A 14703-nucleotide genomic window follows, 5' to 3' on the forward strand; every position below is an offset into this window, starting at 1 on the left:
TTGCAACATTCAAGGTTGAGAACACAAACTTGTGCAGGCAATCAAACACTACTGTATGTGTTGGTAGGTTGGTTCTTTATTCTTTTGCCAAATAAAGAAAATATAGTGAAAAAGAAAACAACAGATGCAAAACTGTCAGGGTTGCAGCCACAGAAACAGGACAGAGAAGAATGACAGCATTAAATGGGGGCGATCTGGAGGATTTTATCTGCTTGGTCAGTTACAATGATACTTATTTTCTTTAACATCATTGTCAAATGACAGTGTAAAAATGACTACAGGAATAACAGCGAGTCACAGAAATGATTGATCACACTGTGTACGTGACAGAACAGAAAGATGATCCAGTGGATGTGCTTCTTTAATAAGCGTGGTTGGCCACAAACAGAGACTCTCCCGCTGCAGCTCCAGTGTCTCCTTTGGAGACATATTTACCGATGGATGCTGCGCTGTTGTTCTGTAGAGGAAATCAACACACAAGTTTAGTAAAATACAGGAACAGTGAGCTGCGTGTCAGAAATGTTTGCAAATAATGTCACTTCGTTCATGCTGAAAAGCGAAAATTCTGTGTGACGCAACTAATTAACACCTAATGTTTAATAGAGTGTAAAGGCCTGTTCACACCGGGACGAATTTCGCGCGCGATATTCGCCGACGTTTAACGCCTCGTGACTAAACAAAGGGCGCCAATGTGAGTGTGCACACCGGCGCGAAAAACGGCACGCGTAAAAGCGTCATTTTTTAAAAAACGCCTCGGGTTCGTTTTTTTGGTTTGACGCGCCGCGTCAAAAACTATCCGACCAATGAGATTTGCGTTTTTGCTCACGTGTCTGGAGCTTCTGAAGTTACAGTAAAACACAACTTGGGGGCGCTCAAACACAAACGGTCTTGCCGTGCACACGTACGTAACGGCGAAGAAGATATACACCAAGTACAGGGGGGCAGCGTTTCATATTATGTTGAAGCTTCCCCGGGCGCCGCCATTGGCTATCAGACCATCACCTGCTGTTAGCATCCCATTGACTCCCATTCATTTTGGCGTCACTTTGACAGCGAATAACTTTACATCTGAGGCGTTTAAAGACTCAATTTGTCCATTATTTATTTCTAAAGAAACACGAAAATGTATAAAAGGCTCCATTACCTTGTATCTTACGTTATGGCCCCGTAGAAGCAGTTTTTGTAAAAATAGGCTAACGATTACGTCGTCAAGCTCAGTGTGAGACTGCGCAGTACGCTCGACCATCAGGAAGTTAGTGCTTCTAATTGACTTCACTTGCCTCCGTTGAATCCAATGGGGTCGCTGTGTCCAGTTTATATACTGTCTATGACCAAGTAGCGTCTACACTGCCGGGAAAAAAATAAGACGAGGAAGATGCAAGGCAAGATGAGTGTAGAGCTGCTGGTCTCGTTGGTGTCGGAACATAAAGAACTATATGACAAACGCGATAGCGACTACACAAATCTTGATAAAAGAGAATTGTTATGGAGTGGTTTCTGTTTTACATTAAGCGCCATCTAATGTCAGGGAATGAATTTGCATGTTCACTCGGCTCATCGTCAGCGAAAATCGCTTGGGTGTGAACACAAAAAACGCGTTGAAAAACGCTGGCGAATAACACGCGCCGATATTCGTCCCGGTGTGTAGGGCCCTTAACAGTCCCATTCATTTTTTCCAAAGGGGATTAGATTTTTAACAATAATTTATAACTGCCCCTTTTAGGCTATTTTAAAGGCTCCTAATTTTGTATTGCAGGTCTCCTACAATAGGTTTACATTCATCCAAGGACAAAAAACACTTTAATTTTCTCATACTATCCATTGCAGCATCACCTCCTTTCTCACAGTGTCTGAAATGGTTTGATAAAGGATTAAGTCTCTCTTAACCCCTCCTTTCCGAGAGCCTACTCTGCTCTGATTGGTCAGACGGCCCAGTCAGTTGTGATTGTTCTAATGCTTACAGCCTGTGTTGGGAAAAAAACTAATCTGAATTTCATCTCTGGCTTCCTCAGCACTTAAATTCCTGTGCGAGTCCTCATCCTTAGTAGTGGATTTCCTTTCGCAGCAAAGAACCAACATGAACCAAACTATTCCAGTCTCAGCTACAACTTCAGCGTTTGATGGCGGGTCAAAGTAAACATCATTCACGGGCAGCCAATGAAGACCATAGGCTGGTATTATGCATTTTTTTGTTCCATTATGTAGGTTTGTGCAGAAATTAAGACTGGAATTACTGACGATTGGTTTAAGGCAGTTTAGAATCTGTTCTTTCTTTTGTGAGACAGTAAATCCAGTTATCATGTACTTTGATCTTTGAAACTTTGCAAAGCTTTCAACTTCACAAAAAGCTATATTACACTATATATTAAAGGTAATATCTGAAAAAGCATAATAGGGGCTCTTTAAAAACCAACCTACTGTGATCTACAAAGTTGTGAATTGATGGTATATGCTTTTGTTGAAGCCATCAAACCACATTATTTCAATTAATTAGGTAAATAATCGTGTTTAACTACATTACCCATGATTCTGCAAAATCTCCTCCAATCGAAATCACCAACAAATCATGCCAAAAGAACAGTTTAGTGCCCATCTACATCCATGAGGCACTACGAATGAATGAAGTTAGTCTCCCTATGCTCTCAAACTACTTAAATCCATGCATTAAATGGAAGTTGCGGTAATATTTTCTTCCATATTGAGACGTACAGTATATCCAAATGAATTGACTTTTTGACCAAGAAAAAATGTAGGGCATCTATAGATAACGAACATCTTTAAATCAATAGCTTTTTCTTTATAATGGTTCATACTCCATACCTTCTAATCACAATTTGTAATGTTATCAGCTTGTAACTGGTTGGTTTTGTGCATGTCTTTGTTCACTCTCTCAAGAAGGCTTAAAATGCCTTTGAGAAAAATGAATGGGGCAAACCCTTCCGGATCTAAGGCAGCTGAAAAAGCGGGCAGGACCTGTTTCACTCTCTATACAGCTGTGTACAGGGGGATTTTTTTAAACCAAACAGTTGGGTTTGTCTATATTTGAACCAAACAACAGAACAACCCTGCATTTTTTAGAGTGGTCGGTGATTAATAATGACATTATGTAGAGTGTGGTTCAAACTGTAGGTGGGGATATTTGACAGCTGCTATTAGTGGTCTGTCATACTTTACTATGCTATGGGGTCTAAACATGCACAAACCTCAAATCATTTATAATAAGAGGAACTGCAACACTGATCATAACTGTTAAGTGGAATTGTAAGGTTGTTTACGCACTAAGGCTCTTTTGACAAATTCCTCCTGGCAGGCCTTGCCATTCTCCTTCTTGCCCCCCCAGGCTTTGAGCGCGGAGGCTTGCAGGGCACGGCCGTAAGAGAAAGTGAGGGCCCAGGGTTTGTTCAGGGGACACTGGTTCATGGTGCTCAGATTGATTGAGGCCTCCTCCTCACTCTGGCCTCCGGACAGGAAGGTGATGCCTTTCGGGGAAGAAGATAATAACGGTTTGAGTTGTGCCTCTTTGTTACGCAACAAATGGATACAAATGGATTCAGATATTGTGGCATGTTTTGAGGTATCTGCAAATATCGTATCGCTGGCTAAGAGAATCCAATTTACAGCCCTAATATAGTCACATTTAATTCAATTTGCATTCAATTCATAGCTTAGTACATGAGGGTAAATTCCTATTTTAACGATCTAAGCGCATGATCTAAAGCACACAGCGCAAGTGCACTTAGGGCGTGTCCGAATCCACTTTTGCTAGTTTTGGCGCACCCAGCGCATGGTCTAAAAGGGTTGTCCATATTCTGCCGGGACTCACCGGGAACTGCAGGGGGAACAGTGCGACGCAAGGCGGTGACGGTTGCCATGGCAATTTCCTGAGGGGCGTACTTGTGGGAGCAAGAGTGACCAGCGGTCACCATGTTGGGTTTCAGCAGGGTTCCCTCCAGGTACACGTGGTGGTCTGACAGAGCCTTGTACACTGCAGCCAGAACCTTCTCTGTCACATACTGGCATCTCTTCAAGTCGTGGTCACCATCAGGCAGGATCTCAGGCTCCACAATGGGCACGATACCATGCTGGCAGAGACAACAGCAATGAATATTAATAAATCGTGAAGAAAAAAAAGTCAACAAATTTAATGTAACAAAAATTACATCAACAAAAGGTGCATTCATTAGTTTGGGGATAATTAAAAGTGAAGTCATCTGAATGTTCTATTACTCACATGAGATAAAGACTTTTCATAAAATGTGTTTTAATTTTATATGGTGTGAAACATGAACTAAACAAACTCACCAACAGCAGTTACCGTACATGGAACAAAGCAAGACAACTGAACAATGAAACACAAGGGCTATTTTTATACACAAATGCTGCATTCCAGTTCGCATACTGCAACCGGAACTGGGCCGATGCGATGCTATGTTGTTGTCTGGGAAACCATTAAAGAAAAGGCTTAAAGGATCAACTTCACTATACCCAGATTAATGCAACACACACATTTTCGTGTTCAGTGTTTTGTTTTCCAATTAAAAAATTATAACACAAAATGTAGCTCATTTAGCACAACTGGGCTCATCTACTTGTGTGTATACAGCACATGTATCATCAATAAGGTGTATATTTTATTTGATGCGCCAGTTACAGAACTGAAAACTATGAATTGCGTTATGTCGCTACTTGATGTTCGAAGCAAAAGTGGTTGTAAAGTGTCTTACCATCTGGCAGATGCTGGCATAGCGGGCGAGCACATTGGCATTCTCAATAATGGCAAGACGGGAGGGAGTAGTGGGAGTGATCTTCAAAACACAGCGCCATTTAGCAAAGTCAGCACCGTCTTTTTTATACTGCGCACACCGCTCATACAGCCCATCCAGACCTGAGATGGACATTAATATTAAAGTGTGAACATTAGTGAAGAGAGAGAATAAAATGAACAAATTAAAGTTAAAAGAGTGAGGTTACCCTGTGTGGTTGTCTCTCCGTTGGTGCCGGCCAGAGGTACAACACCCTTGTCCACTTTGATTCCTACCACCATTCCTCTCTCTTTAATCAACTCAGAGAAAAGCTTGCCATCATCAGTCTTCTGATAGAGAGTCTCATGGAAAAGGATGACTCCACCGATGCAGGGCTTGATGCGGTCGTCAGCAGTGAAAAGCAATTGACGGTACAACCTTCTGTTCTCCTCGGTGTTCTCAGCGTTGATGCTCTGGAAGCGCTTTGCAACGCTGCCTAGAAAAAAGAAAGCCACGAAAATAAAGTAAGAATTCCTCATGTGGGTAAACTATCATTTTGGAAGCATGTTGAGTCTAAAGTGTACCTGTGGACTCATCAGCTGCAAGAATTCCCTTGCCGGGAGCAACGATCCTCTGAGCAATATCGCTCAGCTCTTTCTTCTGATCAGGGCTCAGGAATGGATACGCGTGAGGCATCTTTACTGAAAGGGTGAAGGTGAAATTGGATACAAAGTTCATAGCCAAATAAAAAGTGCTGTGTTAGGACTGTACTACACTGATGGGATCAGTCGGTAATGTTGTGGAACTTTAAAAGTAAAATACTAACTATCAAATGGATGGTTGTTTTCAAACAGGTTTCATGAACATCTACCAATGGTTGTTCAAACAGATCATTTCACCCAAGATTCACTTCATTAGTTGAGTCAATGTTGGGCTAGAAAAATAGCCTATTTATAGACCTCAGCAGTCATGATGCATTTTGTAGGCCAACCCTGAAGTTAGCGACAAAAAACGAATAGATTTTTCCATTGGCTTTTGGGTTATCACAGAAAATAAGCTGCATGACAAATAAAAGTTTATGATTCCTACATGTGTTGGTCATCAAGATAATCTGCACAAATGCACACACTTTTGAAGCCTAAATACAGTCACCAGAAGTAAAAAGTTAAACAAACTTTATCACATTAAAGTGCCCACTCTGACCCCGTGGCCAGATGACGTAGCCCAGACGTGTTGGCTGGGTATTAGTGACTCAAAGGGATGTTGTGGTGAGGAAGTAAACTAAATACAGAGGAATGTTTTTTTTTTTTTTTTTTTTTTTTTTTACATATTAAAAATATGTCTGCTATTGTCAGAGTTGTTTCCTTTTACCTATTCCTTCTCTATTTATAAGACTTCTGCTTTTTTTTCTTTTTTTTGATGTACAGGGAAGTATACTGTGACGATATGCTTAACTCGCTCGACTTCATCTTTCTTTTCTTTCCTCACAACGACTGTCACTTGCTTTCTCTTTCTGTCTCCCTCAAGAGTTATATAAGTGTAAAGCCTTGCTTGAGGAGGCCTACTCTCATTGTTGACCTTTATGTGAAGTATGTGGGACAAGCTCTTTTCCTGTCACCCCCTCCATCCTATCGCTGCCCTTTTTGACACTACTGCCTAACAGTTCAGACTATAAATAAACTAGCAACTACCAGCTGCACTGCTGCTGACCAGCTGCTCTTGCATGAGGGTGATTGCATAAAAAAAAAGAAAAAAAAAAAAGAAGAAGTATATTACATTTTGTTTTATTTGAGACTGGAGTTAATTAAAATCAGATTACCAAAACAAACAAGCAAATAACACTGCATGCCTGCAACCCATAGAGTAATTTCTTATTTCTTATAAGTAACCCTCAGAGACCCAAGCATTGATATCGATGATATATTATTCTATTTTTAAATGGTTAAAATAATACAATGTAAAATAATATTACAAATTAAATTAAATCTATTCCTACTAGTGCTGTCAATCATTAAAGAAAATAACTAATCAATCATAACATTTTCTGTAATCAATTGCTATTAATTCTGTAATTAATTGATCGCACCTATCATTAAACTAGTGATTCACAGTTAATCTACAAATTAATGCAGAAACAACATGTTTCAACTGTATTTATAAAAACAACATAAAGACAGTATTTTTAAATATTTGATCTAACAGATAAGAAATATAAAAAAATGAATAAAGTTATCAAACACTTCACAGACTTAACTGCGTAAATAATTATTTAAATATGGATTAATCCTTATTAGATTCACAGACAGTGCGCCAGTGCAGATTTAAGCTCTTTTTTTTTTGCCTTTTATCTTGCATGCATGGTTTAATAGCAGTTGAATGAATGATAGTGTGATCACACCGCAGTGCAGGCAAACCATGACAGAAAGAAAAAAAAAGATTCTGTGTTAATTGCGTTAATATTTAAGGCCTTAATTTTGGTCTTCTGTAGAATACGTTAAATTGCATATTTAAAGGCCTACAGTACAGTTGCATTGACCTTTATAACAGCAGGCTGAAGGATGCATGCCAGACCAATCTTCTGACACTTTAGACTATTTTGAATCATTCCGAATAACATTAAATATATTTAAAATCTATATTAAAATCCCATATTTAGATGGAGATTTATATATTTATATATTAGGAATATTGCCATTTTTGTCATTAAATGTGGATCATATTTGATCTAAAACAGTCAGTATAGGTAGTGACCATATTGCTGGGAGATTCAAATTGTACATATTTTCCAACTAAAAATGATATATTCCTAAAAATATATGAAAAATCAATAGTTTAATTGCTTTGAACCAGTGTTAAGTAGATCTTGCACCAAAAGTCACAAGATATGTAGTCAGACTTTTGCAATATTTAGCACTAGTGCATGATAACATTTATTATAGTTGATCTGGTAAGATGCTTTGTTGCAGTTATGATGACACTTTAGACACTCTACAGTAACTTTGCAAATACATGCCAACTAACTTTCATTTGACGGTCTTGCAAAGCTACAGATATTAGCAGATATTAAGCAGACAGTCTACTAATACTTTAATGACTGCTAGTTGACATGTAGTTGCAAAGCAACTTATAGTTAGTAGAATGTAGACCATCGAAATAAAGTGTTACCAAAAAGGTTCTGTCTGTTTTCAAAGTAAACGTTTTGTAATCAGGAAGGAAGTAAATATAACTCTGGGTTCCTCCACCTCTTACAAGTGTTTTGCACTGATAAAGCCACCACAGTGTCCTATTTTTATTGTTATCTTAATTATGCTAATTAGAACTGTGGTAGACTTCAATGTCTTCTCAAGACTTTAGATGTGTTTGCAAATAATATTCTTACCTCTCTTGCTGAAAGGAGAACAGACAAAATGGAGTGGCCCTTGAAGCGAGGGAGAGAGAAAGAGAGAGGTGAAGAAAAAAGACCTGGCTCAGACCACGACCAACCGACTGGGACTGAATTTATCCAGCATTATGACCCCTCACATTCAGCTGTCCTGCTAAAAATAGCTCCTCCTGACACTGGAGAAGAGTGGCAACATTCCCAAGCATGAAAGAAAGCGAGGGAGACAGATAAAAGAGAGGGGAATGAAGTGTGTGTAGGGTCAAAAGACTTACAGTTGAGTGTGTTCTTGTGGAAAAAAGTTAAAGGCTGCAGGGAGACATCTAAAGAGGGAGAGATATGAATAAGTTGGGTAATACAAACAAGTGTCAGAATCTACAGCATGCACTTTTGTTAGAAACTTAATCTGACAATAGCAGCATGGTGACCCTTGACCTTTCACTGGCTTTTGAACAGCTGCAGGTCAGAGCAGTGGAGTAGGTTGACCCTGGCTGAGGCTCTGGATCTTTTGCCAGTAGCCTGATTTTATTTTTTTTTGTAATGAAAAAAATGTGATCTAGCATTAACATTTTAGCGGCACTTACTGGACATTTCACTTTGAAAGTGTCAAGAAGACACGAATCGTGGAAGAAACAACGTAATATAATTTTGTAAAAATGTTGCCAGTTGCCACAGGCATGTTTTTCCAGTGTTGGTATTAAAACTAACTCTTTCCCCGTCAGTGTTTTTTTTATTTATTATAGCTGGCAACCACTGCCAGCATTTTTAACATCATTCTCACAAACACTTTCATGGCCCCCAGAATATGTTGTTGAATGAACGAACAAAACATTAATCTAGCTTCGTGCATTTTTTTATCAGCACTTGAACTGTGGGTAAGTGTAATTAAAAAAGCAACATTTTGAACAAAATCATGTTTTTATCAAATACTACAATGATCAAGTCCATCAACAAAGTGTTCACAGTCCTATACCTCATCCTGGTTCAACATTTCATTCGGTTACGTTAGGCAGTTTTGATTTATATGCTGTTTAATGTTTGATGATTGTGTTATTTTACATGTGCATTAAGCAATGCTTATTTAGGGTAAATTCCAATCAGAATTTAAAATCCCTATTACTCTGAAGGGCAGAGCCCTTGGGTGCAGGGAACTTGTGTGTCATAATGAAGTCATTTGGAACGCACTTGGTGAAGGGATCAATGAAAGATTATGTAATTTCCTCATCCGCTTTGCATGGAATGTTACCATGACAAAGCTAGGCAGCAACAACAGGAGCATCTTATTATTGCTGTAAATATAACACAAATAAATGCACATTTACAATAAAGTTTTTAAAGGGGTGGTATAAGGCCCTTTTCACAAGATGTAAAATAAATCTCTGATGTCCCCAGAATGTGTGAAGTTTTAGCTCAAAATACCCCACAGATATTTTTATATATAATGTTAAAAGTGTCACTTTTTGAGGGTGAGCAAAAACGCACAGTTTTTTGTCTGTCCCTTTAAATGCAAATGAGCTGCAGCTCCCGGCACAGGGGGTGGAGCTTCAACAGCTCTTTCTTAGCAGCTTCGATTACCTCACACAGACATGCACTGAACGTTTTAGCCTTTTATGTTCAAACTGGAGTCAGACAAAGATGGAGAGACTCAAGAAGTGACAACATGTAGACAACATTTTTGAATGGTTAGTTGTTGAATTTATGTAGCTTATGTGTCATGTTATGTTATGTGTATCTTTTAGTCATTGATTAGCATATTCTGTCTTGATAATCTATAAATGTGTTTGGGGCGGGGTTTATGTAAATTCTAGGGTTTGTGATGTCACTAACCCGGGAGGAATGTCATGTAGTCCCCACCAGCCGTTATTTGTAGTCCTTAAAAAACGATTTCTTTAAAAGAAAATATCTCCCTTTGCTTTTAACTTTGAGCGTCGTAACTTTGCAGATGTTGCTTATGCTCAAACAGCAACATTACACACTAACTAAAGTTAGAAAAGTGAAATCATAGTCAACCACCCCTTTAAAATATTCTTTATGTGTATGGTTGTGTGTGTTTTCCTGATCTGCTCTTAACTTTATAAGCATTAAACACATAAAGCATTAAACACATTTCTTACATAATAAACTTTTTTAAACTTAATTTTGTATGACAAAAATGTGTCTAATAAAGCACAACAAAACAAAACAACTTGAGTTATTCGTTTTATACATTAACTCCAACTCTCCTGCCATCTAGATTTAAAATGGGTAACACTTTAAAATACGGATCCTTCGTTAATGAATAACTACACAGGAACAAATGAGTAACACAATGTTAACAATCTAGTAACTACAATTAACTAACAAGTAACTCTGATTAACCAATTAGTAAGTAATAGCACACAGATTTAAGTGGTAGTTCACTATTAACTAATCAATAACTACTATTTTTTTACTTCCCAGAGAACTACTGAATTTTTTACAGATTTAAGTGGTAGTTCACTAATAACTAATCAATAACTACAATTTTTTAATACTTCCCAGAGAAATAATGAAAAAAATTCACAATTCATGCAAAACTTAATAACTAATGCAGGAAAAATTACTAGCACTAGATTAACATTACTGCTAGATACTGTACACTAATTATCAATATGTAATAGCGTAGCAGACTTATGATTTGGGAAAGCTGTCAAGAATTAGCCTATGCACTGCTGTCTTTTAGATAACTATTCATAAACTAAATAATTTTTAAGAATTGTTTTTATAAAAGCACTTGTCTGGAACACTTACCCTGTGGCCGATTTTCCGGCATTCCTCTGGACTGGCTTTGAATAACTTGACTCATCATGGTGAGTACTGGAACATACTGAGTCATCAGCCATCCAGTGGTGTAGTCTAGTTTTTTGTAGTGGGTATACTGTAATATAACCCCCCCCCCCCCCACCTCATACTCACCCATCCCAGAGCGTCACCCCCACCTCATACTCACCCATCCCAGAGCGTCACCCCCCCCATAAGCACCACCACACTCACTAATGCATACAGTATTCATCCATTGAGAGCATTATGAAATATTAGGTGTAATCAACATGTCAGATTATTATAAGCAACACAAGACTTTAACAGCCAATGACATTTACAGCTGGGGAGACTGGACTGATTTTCTACTGTTTAGTGTTAATCACCATCTAATTTAGCCAGTTAAGAGCTACATTTAGCCTTAGATGTTATATGAATGGTCCCTGAAGCACAGGCTGACCATTTTCACAAAAAAGAAAAGAAAAAGAAAAAGAAACATTATAGGCACAAATACAAATTTACTTTTAGAAATGGTGTTTTAAAAAAAAAAAGAAAAAAAATTGTTATTGTTTTTGGCAAGTTTACTGTTTAAAATTAAAACATGTATGAAAATTTGTGTAATATTCCCTTAAAATAACGTTTTAATAGATTTTATTATTATTATTATTATTTTAAAATTAATTTTACTGTGCAAATTCTTTCTAATTTCTTTGAGTTAGACCGAACTTTTATTTTGGTGGGTTGTAGACATTTGAGTTTCTGTGTGTTTTAATAAACTATTATTATTATTATTATTAGGCCTACTTGAAGTATACTCTGTGCAATAGTAATATATTTCTGTTATAATTTCTTCAAGTTATACCGAACTTTTATTTTGACAGGTTGTTGTGAAGACATTACAGTTTCTATGTGTAGGCTAACTTATGAAACTATAAAATTGAATGACGATAGTTTTATCAAATGAAATGGTGAAATTCTCGTGCAGTGACTCTCATAGCAGCTCTGCGATGAAAGTGCACATCCTACATCATGTCTCAATACAGTGAAACGCTGAAAAAACCACGAGCGTGAGTCACGCGTGCTTCAGTGTGTGTGTCAGTGTGTGTGTGTGTGTGTGTGTGTGCAACTGTGCGAGTGCATAGTGGAGCACACATTGAGCGCTCATTCCCAGAGACGCGTAGAACAATTGCAGTCTCTTTTAACTTCAATATTCACAGACGTTAGTCCATATCGAGATTTGATTCATTGTACAGCCCTACTTTTGATTTATTTCAAAAATAGCAAAATTCCGTGACGGTCTGCTTAGCAAGCTCCATTTGTGACTGGATTCCGCGATTCAGTGTCGCTTCACAAACACTGACGGGGTGAATTTATGAATGAAAGTGAAAGTTCTGACACAAAACGAAGTTGTTACGTATCCTCACGATTTTTTAAGTGGGTATACGGAAATCCTTGGCCTTTTCTAGTGGGTATACGGCGTATACCTGCGTATCACGTAGACTACACCACTGCAGCCATCCAAATACATCCTGTGAATGATTAGATGATTCTACCCTTTCGGGTTGGCTCTTCATTAGTAACTACAGCATGGAATCATGATAACTAGTAATGACTCAAGTGTTAATGCATACTTTTATAGGACTTACAAATTATTTGGATCGGTATTCTAAAGTGAAGATCATGTTAACTAACTAGTAATGACTCAAGTGTTAATGCATACTTTTATAGGACTTACAAATTATTTGGATCCGTATTCTAAAGTGAAGATCATGTTAACTAACTAGTAATGACTCAAGTGTTACTACATACCTCTATAGGAACTACTAATTATTTGGATCCGTATTCTAAAGTGAAGATCATGTTAACTAACTAGTGTTAACTAGTTAACACCACTAACTGGTGGTGGTTGAGGAGAGATCCCCTGACATGATTGTAAAGCGCTTTGGGTGTACAGTAGTACATATGAAAGCGCTATATAAATGCCCGATTCTATTCTATTCTATTCTGTTCTATTCTATTCTATTCTATTCTGTTCTATTCTATTCTATTCTATTCTATTCTATTCTATTCTATTCTATTCTATTCTATTCTAACTAACTAGTAATGACTCAAGTGTTACTACATACCCCTATAGGAACTACTAATTATTTGGATCCGTATTCTAAAGTGAAGATCATGTTAACTAACTAGTGTTAACTAGTTAACACCACTAACTGGTGGTGGTTGAGGAGAGATCCCCTGACATTATTGTAAAGCGCTTTGGGTGTACAGTAGTACATATGAAAGCGCTATATAAATGCCTGATTCTATTCTATTCTATTCTGTTCTATTCTATTCTATTCTATTCTATTCTATTCTATTCTATTCTATTCTATTCTATTCTATTCTATTCTATTCTATTCTAACTAACTAGTAATGACTCAAGTGTTACTACATACCCCTAGGAACTACTAATTATTTGGATCCGTATTCTAAAGTGAAGATCATGTTAACTAACTAGTAATGACTCAAGTGTCTCAAATGACTCAAGCTATAATAAAATAACTGGTATTTGGATGGCTGATGACTCAGTATGTTCCAGTACTCACCATGATGAGTCAAGTTATTCAAAGCCAGTCCAGAGGAATGCCGGAAAATCGGCCACAGGGTAAGTGTTCCAGACAAGTGCATTTATAAAAACAATTCTTAAAAATTATTTAGTTTATGAATAGTTCTCTAAAAGACAGCAGTGCATAGGCTAATTATTGACAGCTTTCCCAAATCATAAGTCTGCTACGCTATTACATATTTATAATTAGTGTACAGTATCTAGCAGTAATGTTAATCTAGTGCTAGTAATTTGTCCTGCATTAGTTATTAATTAGTTTTGCATGAATTGTGAATTTTTTTCATTATTTCTCTGGGAAGTATTGAAAAATAGTAGTTATTGATTAGTTATTAGTGAACTACCACTTAAATCTGTAAAAAAAATCAGTAGTTCTCTGTGAAGTATTAAAAAATAGTAGTTATTGATTAGTTAATAGTGAACTACCACTTAAATCTGTGTGCTATTACTTACTAATTCGTTAATCAGAGTTACTTGTTAGTTAATTGTAGTTACTAGATTGTTAATATTGTGTTACTCATTTGTTCCTGTGTAGTTATTCATTAACGAAGGATCCGTATTTTAAAGTGTTACCTTAAAAGGAATTGCAATGCGTGTGACTGTATCAACAAAAGCACATGACGGAGTAGTCAAAAAGTCTTTTAATAAACAAAGAGAACACACAGGAGAATTAGCGTAACAACCACTTAGCACAAACATTGATGACACGAAACAAATAACAGAATGAACTGAGGGCTTAAATACATAACTTGCATAACTTCAATGACCATAAAAAAAATAATAAAATGAAATCAATGGCCATGGAGACAAATCAGCATGGGAAACACAGGCAAACAGGAACTGAACACAAAACCAAAACTGACTGTACATGTCATGTAGCATTATGCCCCCCCTAGGTGTGTCCTTGCGCCGTAACCAGTGTTGGGCAAGTTACTTTTAAAAAGTAATTAGTTACAGTTACTAGTTACTTCTTCCAAAAAGTAACCAAATTAGTTACTCAGTTACAAATTATAAAAGTAACTACTTTCAAGTAAATTTTTAAATGCTCAAATGTGACCCCACCTCCACTCCTCTTTAACGGAACTTAAAATACATGTGCATGTTCAATTATTTATGATAAATCTGAATATTATCATGAAATGGACACTTAATAAAATACATTATTAACAGAAACAATGTACATAAATCTAAACTATTTT

At 37.2% G+C, this 14703-nt stretch overlaps 1 protein-coding gene across 1 annotated transcript; it reads right to left on the reverse strand.

Annotated features, from left to right (window-relative positions):
• Positions 1 to 58: 58 nt before the first annotated feature.
• On the reverse strand, positions 59 to 8406 carry aldoab (aldolase a, fructose-bisphosphate, b). Its single transcript, XM_084434463.1, has 7 exons — positions 8122 to 8406; positions 5327 to 5443; positions 4972 to 5238; positions 4725 to 4885; positions 3824 to 4082; positions 3280 to 3479; positions 59 to 457 (listed from the first exon to the last, which is right to left on the reverse strand). The coding sequence occupies exons 2-7, from the start codon at positions 5436 to 5438 to the stop codon at positions 362 to 364; spliced, it is 1095 nt and encodes a 364-aa protein (XP_084290589.1). The 5' UTR covers positions 5439 to 5443; positions 8122 to 8406; the 3' UTR covers positions 59 to 361.
• Positions 8407 to 14703: the final 6297 nt, after the last annotated feature.

Source organism: Rutilus rutilus (assembly GCF_951802725.1).
Source record: "Rutilus rutilus genome assembly, chromosome: 16".
Taxonomy (NCBI): Eukaryota; Metazoa; Chordata; class Actinopteri; order Cypriniformes; family Leuciscidae; genus Rutilus; species Rutilus rutilus.

What these genes read in the sequence shown, in the direction of transcription:
- aldoab (XM_084434463.1), bottom strand. Translation starts at nt 5,438, where the DNA reads ATGCCTCACGCGTATCCATTCCTGAGCCCTGATCAGAAGAAAGAGCTG. An exon ending in TGTTCCCCCTGCAGTTCCCG is followed by an intron (nt 3,480 to 3,823) that starts GTGAGTCCCGGC and finishes CTTCCCCGAAAG; the next exon opens with GCATCACCTTCCTGTCCGGA. An exon ending in AATTTGTCAAAAGAGCCTTA is followed by an intron (nt 458 to 3,279) that starts GTGCGTAAACAA and finishes TTTCCTCTACAG; the next exon opens with AACAACAGCGCAGCATCCAT.